Here is a 10,924-nt window from a genome sequence, read left to right on the forward strand (position 1 = left end):
CACCAATTAATAATTAGTAAATTATATGCAATCCTTTATACCCAGGGATAGCAGTAGAAGCACTAAATGGTGATTGATTTGTTTACTCATCATACAAAAATGTTTTCTTTGCAGATATGCCTCTTTTTAGCTGTGTACTTGATACATTTGAGGAAAGCACACTTATTCTGTCTAGCTGTTACTTTGGTCTTGTTTTTCACCAGTCCAGAGCTTTCCCCTGGCAAATGAAGTTCTATTTTAGTGTGTCTAAAGTAGGATTCATCTACTTCATTTCAGTTTGCCCCACAGTGTGTCATTCATCCTCTGTACGGTTTACCCAGTGATGAGCAGCATGGTGAAAGTAAAATCCAGTGTGTGTGTGTGTGTGTGTGTGTGTGTGTTCACTTTGTGTGGGGATGTGCTGGCTCCAGGGCACCCCCCACCTCCTACTCATGCTGTCTGTAGGGGTAGTTGGGGTTAAGTCTGAGGCTGACCCCTGGCTGGCAGATCCAAGGTCACAGTCCCATTATTGATATGCCCAAACCCAGGAGGCCTGAAGTGTGTTCAGTGTGTGGCCAAGCGCCATCAACCAGATGTCTTAAGTCTGCACCCAGAAGACTCCCTGGTGGCCCTAACAGACTACCCTGTGTCCCTCCAACACATGTCTAGAATGGGTTTGATTTTTGGTGCCTACCTCTGTCATTCAGTAAAGTGTTATACTGTACTGTCATTATGTCATCTTCCATACTAGCCTACTGGCTCCCTCTGGGCTTGGACCATAGTGCATCTGATTTTCTGTCCCCAGCACCTGGCATGCTGCCGGGTACATTGAGCTCTCAGTAAATGTTTGAACGAATGTATAAATGAATGCCATAGGGCTGTATCTTAGGGCTTGATCTGTTAATATTTGAATTAATGGCTTGTTTAAAGACAGAGAAGACAACCTCTGAACTAATGGTGGGAAACTGAGAGGACTACTAATTTTATGTCAGGAGGTTAGGACAGTTGGCCAAATATATCATGATGAAATTTAACTGAGATAAAAATTCTACACTTGAGTACGAAAGTCAATAGTATAAGCATAGAAGGGAAAATACAGTTGTGATGGTAGCAAATAGGGTAATGATTAGGAGTTTTTGTGAGCTCTAATTCAGTGTGGGTTAATAGCACGATTCGAGTGCCAGAAAAATGCACGTAACCCAAAATAGAATAGAACACACACTACAAACCATGGCAGGTTTTGACGGAAGTGCTCAAGCCATGGCAGGTTTTGACGGAAGTGCTCAAGAAATGATGGAAACATGTCAAAAGGATAGGAAACAACTTGAAGAAACTCCCAGAGACCAAATCTGGGACAGTTTGAGCCGCAGAATAAATATTTATATTAAAGGATTATAACCCATAGGTTATTTAACTTTGGGTCCATACTTAATTGAATAAAATAAATGGAGAAGAGGGGAAATTCTTCTTTATAGAAGAATTGCAATTGATACACAAGAGAAATGAAGAAAATAGAAAAACCATTGTAAGTCAAGCATAACAATGAGAGAAAACAAAAAAACCTGACAACAATGTTCATGTGTAAGAGGAGGTCAGTCATGAACTTGTTTCAGATCTCAGGACTCTGCTCTCATTGACTTTTATTCCTAAGCATTGTAAGAGAATATTCTTTATACATTCTAAGTGTGTATCATGAAAATTCCTAGTTCTGGGCCGTTCTACTTTCTGGAGTGAACAAAGGTAGGACACAGAAAGTTGGAGAGGCAGCCTGATATAGAAGGAAGACACTGGGTTAGCAGTCAAATACTTGAGTTTGGGTGTTTTGGTTTTTTTAAAATTTATTTTTGGCTGCTTTGGGTCTTTGTTGCTGTGCACGGGCTTTCTCTAGCTGCGGTGAGCGGGAGCTACTCTTCCTTCCGGTGTGTGGGCTTCTCACTGCGGTGGCTTCTCTCGTTGCAGAGCACGGGCTCTAGGCACGCGGGCTTCAGTAGTTGTGGCATGCGAGCTCAGTAGTTGTGGCTTGCAGGCTCAGTAGTTGTGGTGCACGGGCTTAGCTGCTCTGCGGCATGTGGGATCTTCCTGGACCAGGGCTCGAACTCGTGTACCCTGCATTGGCAGGAGGATTCTTAACCACTGTGCCATCAGGGAAGTCCCTGGGTCTTTTCTTAATCATAAGTTCATGGGAAAGCTCCATATCCTTTCTGATTCTTGTTTTCGCATTTGTAAAATTAGGATACTGTCTATTGATCTTAACTAGTTTCTCTTTGTTATTTTTTTAAACTCAAGGGTGGTTATCTATCTTGTGTGTAGGAGAATTAATGGGAGTATCTTCATGAATAGCTGTTCCGTAATTTCAGTTCAAATGATTTTAAAATTTTATTGAATCTGTAGGTAAATTTTAGAATTGGTATCTTAACAATATTAGTTTTCTAATGCATTAACATGGAACATTCTTTCGTTTATTTAGATCATCTTGTCTCTCAAAGTTCTATAGCTTTCTATATAGAGGTTAATACACCTATAATTTATTCCTAAGTATTTTTAAAATATTTTTTTAACATCTTTATTGGGGTATAATTGCTTTACAATGGTGTGTTAGTTTCTGCTTTATAACAAAGTGAATCAGTTACACATATGTTCCCATATCTCTTCCCTCTTGCGTCTCCCTCCCTCCCACCCTCCCTATACCACCCCTACTGAACTCTCAGCTTTTGCTTGTCTGTAAAGGTTTTAATTTCTCCATCAAATCTGAATGAGATCCTTGCTGGGTAGAGTAATCTTTGTTGTACGTTTTAACCTTTCATCATTTTAAATATGTCCTGCCACTTCCTTCTGGCTTGCAGAGTTTCTGCTTTAAGATCAGCTGTTAACCTTATGGGGATTCCCTTGTGTGTTATTTGTTGTTTTTCCCTTGCTGCTTTTAATATGTTTTCTTTGTATTTAATTTTTGACAGTTTGATTAATGTGTGTCTTGGCATATTTCTCCTTGGATTTATCCTGTATGGGACTTCCTGTGCCTCCTGGACTTGATTAACTATTTCCTTTCCCATGTCAGGGAAGTTTTCAACTATTTTCTCAGTCCCTTTCTTTTTCTCTTCTTCTGGAACCCCTATAATTCGAAAGTTGGTGCGTTTAATGTTGTCCCAGAGGTCTCTGAGACTGTCCTCAGTTCTTTTCATTCTTTTTTCTTTATTCTGCTCTGCAGTAGTTATTTCTGTCCCCAGTGGCTAAGGTTGGTTCAGTGGGTTGTGTAGGCTTCCTGGTGGAGGGGACTAGTGCCTGTGTTCTGGTGGATGAGGCTGGATCTTGTCTCTCTGGTGGGCAGGTCCATGTCTGGTGGTGTGTTCGGGGTGTCTGTGGACTTATTATGATTTTAGACAGCCTCTCTGCTAATGGGTGGGGTTGTGTACCTGTTTTGCTAGTTGTTTGGCATAAGGTGTCCAGCACTGTAGCTTGCTGGTCGTTGAGTGAAGCTGGGTGCTGGTGTTTAGATGGAGATCTCTGGGAGATTTTTGCCGTTTGATATTATGTGGAGCTGGGAGGTCTCTTGTGGACCAGTGTCCTGAAGTTGGCTCTCCCACCTCAGAGGCAGGGCACTGACTCCTGGCTGCAGCACCAAGAGCCTTTCATCCACACGGCAAGTTCAGACTTTGTTTCCGCTTGATCTTTCACTCAGTCTTGAATTGTATCTGCTAGTTTAGGAGGGTCTCCTGTGGAGGCAGGGGTGGCTGTGGCTCAGTGCAGGGGCAAGGACACAGGCCTTTAAAATGTTTTTTATAAATAGTATCTTTTTCAAATTATAGTTTCTACTAGTTGGCTGGTATTTAGAAATACAATTGATTTTTGTATTTTGATGTTGTATTCAGCAGCTTTGCTAATAACTTCATTTATCCTAATAGTTATAAATTTGGAATATACCCCTAACATAATGCATCTGAACACCAACGCATATTCAAGAATGTTCATAAAACCCCAAACTTAGAAATAACCAAGCTTTTCATCATCAGGGGAATGGATTTTGACATTCATTCAATGGAATACCCATAGCAATGCAAATATGGATGAATCTCAAAAACATAATATTGAGTCAAAGAAGAGAACATACTATGTAATTCCATTTACATGAAGTTCAACATAGGAATAACTAGTCTGTGGTGATTAAAGTGCAAATAACAGTGACTTTGGGGGAGTGCTGACTGGGAGAGGGTATGTGAGAGCCTGCTGTGGTGCTGGCAGTGTGTCACGTCTTGTTGTGGATATGGTTACACCCGTGTGTTCACTTAAGAATTTCATTCTGCTCTAGGCTTAACGTTTAGGTACTTTATGTATATTGAGTTTCAGAAGAAATTGGGCCGAATTCACCTGTTGAGTCTTTTTAAAAAATTAAGACTTTGTTTTTGAGCAGTTTGAGGTTTACAAAAAATTGAGCGAGAAGTAGAGTTCCCATATATCCCCGCATGTCCCCCTTCCCCTCCTCCAGTTTCCTGTTATTAACATCTTGCATTAGTGGGGTATGTTTGTTACAGTTGATAAGCCAATATGTTGGAACATTCACAGTTAGAAGCTACTAAATTAAAGAATTGTAGAATTGGTTGGAAAGGATCTTAGAGATGATTTGCCAGCCAACACAAGTTTACTGTGTCCCTAAAGCTTGATGGAAACAGAACTATAGCAGAATCTTAGAGACCTCACTTTTCATCGAATTTTTTGGCTACTGTACACATACATCAGCATTCCTACATACAGATTTCACCTAATGTATACTTGAACAAAGCTAATTTAAGGAAATACTTTCGAGATATTAAATAAAACCACAGATGTTTTTTGTCTTTCTCCTCACTTTTTATCAAAGATATCTATTGTACATTCTGTGCTTAAGTTCAAAATCAGTTTCACTGTTTTAGAAAACAGGGTCTGTTTGTGTTAACCGCATCACAGGTGTACTAGGCAGCAAAGGCTAGAGTGGTTGGTAAACAACACGTAACGTTGTACGTATAAGTTTATGTTAAATTTGTGATTCAGTTTTTTCCTTGGAGAAAAGGATTTATAAAATTTAAAAATCTCTGCCAAACAGTTCACTGTTTTTTAATGTGAAATAGTGCACAATGGTGGGCCAGTATATTGATGAAGTTCTTAAGGGTTCTTACCCAGAGAGCGCTCCCTTCATTTCACAGATTCTGCTGCTGTTATCAAGGTAGTACTTGCTGAGTGGTTACTCAGCCATTGTAAGGCTTTATGTGGATTAACTCGTTTCGTCTTCCCACTGACCCTATGAGATAAATGTCATGATGAAAATTATTTAAGAAATATGTCTGTAATAAGCTGTTTGTGCCTACCGATGCCACCTGTCTTCCCTTCTATAATCACTATAATTACTGCTATTAAATTGTCCCCCCCCCCCTTTTTTTTTTTTGCGGTACACGGGCCTCTCACTGTTGTGGCCTCTCCCGTTGCGGAGCACAGGCTCCGGACGCGCAGGCTCAGCGGCCATGGCTCACGGGCCCAGCCGCTCCGCGGCATGTGGGATCTTCCCAGACCAGGGCACAAACCCGTGTCTCCTGCATCGGCAGGCGGACTCTCAACCACTGCGCCACCAGGGAAGCCCTGTCCCATTGTTTTATCCTCATGAAAGCATCCCCAGTGCAACCATCAAGAAATCCTAATGTCTTCCAAGCAAGCAAGGAAGAAATCCTGTGAGAACTCAGAGATGCTCAAATTTGTTAAAGGAAAGAAGGTTGTTGTTCCAGCTGGCTTCTAAATATAGTCAGGCACTCAAAAATGTTGCTGCTGATTGACAGAGAAGGAGATGCTTGTCAAGAAGTAGAATTTTCCAATACTAAATGCAGTCTGGAACTCGTATTTCATTTATCTACATGCATATATGTAGATAAATTTCTATACATGTAAAACCTTTCAACAGTATCAGCTGCTTTGAACATAACACGCTTGTACATAGTAGTAGGCGTTATCTCATGTGAGCGTTCTTTGTTCTTCTAGTTCCGTCACCGGGGCAGCTTCAGCACAGAATCCACAGCGTGGGACATTTCCCAGTGTCTGTCCGGCAGCCTCTTAAAGCCACAGCCTACGTGAGTCCAACCGTTCAAGGCAGCAGTAACATGCCTTTATCCAACGGCTTACAGTTATACTCCAACACGGGGATCCCTGCCCCCAACAAAGCTGCAGCTTCTGGGATAGTGGGCCGCAGCGCACTCCCAAGACCTTCATTGGCAATAAATGGGAGTAACCTGCCTCGAAGCAAAATTGCACAGCCTGTCAGAAGGTAAGGACCTTTGCTCGTTCGTCTGCAGTCTGCACTTAGAAACTGCCCCGGGAACCATCCCGAGTTTGCCTTTGTCTAACCCTGGTAGGTCACTCTGCCCCTTCTGGCCTGACTCGCGACCTCCTGCCTCTGCGTTCAATACCTCTTTAAGCAATTTGTAATCAAAATGGGCAAAAATGTCATTAGGTACATGCACATGCACACCCTCCCCCAACAGTCCTGATTTTAAAAGCATCTTAGTGATATTTAACTGGGGCTTTATTAGCTTATGTTGGTGTAAGTTTGGTATGTTCCAGGTAGAATTTTTTTTTTTTTCTTTCAACATTCCAGCCTGCTTGCAGGGCACCTGTTCGATGATCTTATGGTTGTGACGTGCCCTTCTTGAACTGGATCTCCTGGAGTGTCTTATGGTTAAAAACAATTCCATAAAAGCGAGTTGAGGACAGAGTAGAAGATGAGAAAATGGAGGCAGTAAATCAGCTCTTACAGGAAATTAGGATTTGGAGGAGGAGAGGGAGGGAACCATGGTAAAAGTGTGAAAAGGATGTGAGAACAAGTAATTTTTCTTTATGCATCGGGTAGCTATAAATAGTTTTTACTTTCTGATAAACAGGTGCTCAGATCAAAAAAATTCAGAGACTATTGTAAAACAAACACAGAAAAGTAAATAATCCTACTATCCGGATAGAAATCATTTTGGTGCTTGTTTGTTCAATGCCAGGCTGTGTTGCAGTTGTGGCTGAATAGAATCACATAATTTGACGTGTGTACGTCACTGTGGACAGTCCATTTACCCTCGGATATATGTCTTCAAACTAACCTCTTGGAAGGGCTGTCACTGCCAGACAATGAGAGGGTCTGTTTCCACAGACTTAGGCAAACATTGGGTATTATCATTCTTTTTAAATTCTCAGCCAATATAATAGGCAAATCTTTGATTATTTGTAAGACAGAATAACATGAAGAAATTTTCAATTTGTATTCAATGAAGTAACCACTTATGTTTTGGGGCCATTTTTCTCCCGAGTTTATCTGTTTCTGATTTTAAAATATTCTTTATACACTAAGGGTATTGATCATTTCCCACTTAGGCTGCAAGTCTGCTTGTGCACATACAACATGCGTGGCAATGTGCCGAGAACTGGGCTTTCCATTAGATGAGCGTGTTGAAGGCCCAGAAATACAAGGCACACTTGGGAAGGTGCCAGCACGTTGTCACTGCTGGAGTGGCGGAGAGTAGATCAAAGTAAGTGATGGGACTCGTGGGATTACTTACAAGCCGTGTCCTTTTTTCATTCCTTTATAGTTTCCTTCAGCCTCCAAAGCCTCTGTCTTCACTCAGCACTCTGAGGGATGGAAACTGGAGAGATGGTTGCTACTGATGCAGTTCTATGTACGTTTGAACAGCTGGAAAGAAGTGGAAATGAGGGTCGTGTTACCTAGCTGGCTGGGTAACAGCGGGTGTCGGGATATTCTTTCCCTTCTGCGTTTTAACATATTTACTGCATTGTTTTTCAATGGACCAATCACCAGAGACTAATTATTGCACTTAAATATTTGCCTGAGATACTGCAGCGTTCACAAATCCATGGTTGCAGTATTGTGACACTTAGAGCTAGGAAGTTTTTGTAGAACTGATATGTACCTGAATCCTTTTTGAGAGAATTGAGATGTATCCATAATGCTTTCTTTGCCGTCTGAGTTTCTTAAAGTAACTTGTTCAATTTACTTACGTGTTCTAAACATCTTCCCGAGAATTGAGATGTATCCATAATGCTTTCTTTGCCGTCTGAGTTTCTTAAAGTAACTTGTTCAACTTACTTACGTGTTCTAAACATCTTCCCGAGAATTGAGATGTATCCATAATGCTTTCTTTGCCGTCTGAGTTTCTTAAAGTAACTTGTTCAATTTACTTACGTGTTCTAAACATCTTCCCGAGAATTGAGATGTATCCATAATGCTTTCTTTGCCGTCTGAGTTTCTTAAAGTAACTTGTTCAATTTACTTACGTGTTCTAAACATCTTCCCGTACGTGTTCTGTATTTTAATACACTGCATCTTTACAACCAGGTTCTATAACGTATGCTTTGAAATTCACTTTTTTATAGTTTACAGGAATTTTATTTTTTGTGCCTATTTCTTTTTACACCTACGTGAACCACTATGGAACAACTTAAATTTTGTGCCATAAAAATATTTTTGTGGTAAGGTACTATTTTTTTAGCTCTAGGGATATATCAGCAAAAATCCATCATAACACTTTGAGAGACATAAAGTTATGTTGAATGAGCACAATGTAATCTGAAGCATTGAACACTGAGACAGCCAGACAACAGTGAAATGGTCTTGTTGTTTTCATTGTTAATTTATTGTCATACGTGGGTTTCATATTTATAATGGCATCACAAGCGCATTGCACTTAACACCTGCAATGTTTGCTACTGTACTACAATTGATTTTCAATACTTTTACAGAAGATGAAACTGTAACATTTTATTAATAATGCTTCTGGAAATGAACGCATTTTAAAGCAAATAAATCTTTTTGATAGACCTTTTACAAAATCCATTTGCACTAATGAATGCTTTCTTAGGGTATATGACTTAATATTTGTTACTGTGTACACCGCTGTTTTGGAATGTTCAGAAATAAAGACTATTTCAGCAGTATCAGGTCACGCATGGATATGCAGCATAAACAGAACGAATACCACGCCTGCGTTTCACCACGACTGTGAAAGTGTTGTCATTGTTCTGCTCTTGTACCTGAGGCGGGTAGGCAGAATATTCGCATTTGTAAACAATTCTCTCTCTCTAAAATGCTTGGGAGAAGAGATGTGAGGTTTTAGTTCTGCAGTGGGGTTTCGGTACCACTTAGGATGGTCACTAGAACCCAAGGAGCCTCTTGCCCAGAAACCCATTTGTGGAAGAATACTGTCAGTGGCGATTCCAATATTTTATGGGGGTTGAACTTGAAGTATTTCTTTTCCCAGCGTCAGTAAAATAGCAAAGTATTATCATTAGTCTACACTATATTTGATGTACATTGGAAAACTTTTCACCTCAAGTTGCTATGGAAACGTTAGGTAAAAGGTGTCAATGTTAAGTTTTAAAACAGTTCTCCTGAAGGTCATTAGGGATTTTTATTTTTAAGAAATGTGCCTTTCTGCATAGTTCCATGGGGAACTAAAAGACTGGCTTTTAATTAGCCTGTCCTTTAAATGAAATGTGGGCTAGAGGAGGTGAGGTATCAAAGGAGAAGTGATACTTACTGAGCACTTTGTTAGTGACAAGCACTTTCTTAGTCACTTTGCTAGTGACTGTGCTAGAAATTTTTTATATATTTATTTGTCTAATTATTAACAATCACCTCCTATTACCACCATTTAAAAAGTAAAGACCCTGAGCCCAAGGGATGTGACATTAACCTAGGGTAAACATCTAGCTAGTAAATAGTGACGCTGACTTTTGAATCCAGGTGTATCTGATCTCAAAAGTCTGTTTTTGCCACTAGTGTGCTCTTCCTATGAACATATGTAGTTCAGTTAGTACATTTTTTAAAAATGAGTTTATATTCTGAGAAGGTGAAAGGATTCAACTCATTTGCAAATCAAGTATTTCATTTATATTCAAAAAAGTCTGTTCAGCCCTTGGAATAAAAACCAAAGATCCCTGTATCTTGGAATTTACATTCTAGTTAGTAGAGAAACAGTAAACCACATACAAGTAAGTAAATCACAGTACAGGTCTTAAGTGCTATGGCAAAAAAAGAAAAGGAGATGAAAGTAAGTAAGGGGGGAGGTGAGAAAATGGAGCTGGGGAGAGATCACAGTATTAAGTAGGATCATCTGGGTAGATCTCACTAAGAAGGTGACACCTGAACAAAGACAAAGTGGTGTTGGCGATTATTTTCACAGTTCTCCCCAGGATGGTAGTAACATTTATTCTAGATGCATAGGAGAGAATTTAATATATTGCATCAATAGATGCCCTAGGGTATGGTCCGCACATCAGCATCTCTTGGAAACTTATTAGAAAATGCAGATCCTCAGGCACACCCCACACCTATTGAATCAGCCATCTAGGTGATTTACAGAGCCCCCTTTGAGAAAAGCTGCTGGAAAGGAGGGAGCAGCCTAGGCAACGGCTTTGGGCAGAGCGTGCCTGGGGTGTTTGAGGAAGAGCAAGGAGGCCATTGTGGCTGCAAGCAGAGGGAACAAGGAGGGAAGCAGTAGAGATGAGGTCCGAAGGGAGACAGGGAAAGATCACGTAGGGCATGTGGGCCACAATAAGGCTTTGATTTTACTCTGGAAATGGGAGCTATTCATGGTTTTGAGCAGCAGAGTTTATGATTTGACTTTTTAAAAGCATCACTCGCATTTGGTGAGAATAGACTCTTAAGAAATGAAGATGCCGTGAAGGTGACAGGATAGCAATTGAGGAGATAGAAATGGTCAGATTCAGGCTGTCTTCTAAAACTACAGCTATCAGGATTTCTTTATGGATTGGATATAGTGTGTTAGAGACCAAAAGAAAAACTCCAGGTGTTTTGGGCTGGCAACTAAAAGGATGGAGCTCCTCCAACAGAGACGGGGAAGCTGTGGGTGGAGTAGGCTGGAAAACCATGATTCTGGCTGAGCTCAGTTATGCTCTCTAGGGAGTTCCC

The 10,924-nt window shown here is 40.6% G+C and overlaps 1 protein-coding gene across 1 annotated transcript in view; it reads left to right on the forward strand.

Moving 5' to 3' along the window:
- Positions 1-8,812, forward strand: part of SLAIN1 (SLAIN family member 1) — a 55,556-nt gene extending 46,744 nt beyond the window's left edge. Inside the window, exons 6-7 of the mRNA XM_024753916.1 lie at positions 5,977-6,259; positions 7,566-8,812. Of these exons, the coding sequence (XP_024609684.1) occupies positions 5,977-6,259; positions 7,566-7,641 (359 nt within the window). The 3' untranslated portion in view covers positions 7,642-8,812. The remainder of the gene's footprint in view (positions 1-5,976; positions 6,260-7,565) is intronic.
- The last annotated feature ends 2,112 nt before the right edge of the window (positions 8,813-10,924 follow it).

This window comes from Neophocaena asiaeorientalis, unplaced genomic scaffold (genome assembly GCF_003031525.2).
Source record: "Neophocaena asiaeorientalis asiaeorientalis breed wild unplaced genomic scaffold, Neophocaena_asiaeorientalis_V1.1 scaffold212, whole genome shotgun sequence".
Taxonomy (NCBI): Eukaryota; Metazoa; Chordata; class Mammalia; order Artiodactyla; family Phocoenidae; genus Neophocaena; species Neophocaena asiaeorientalis.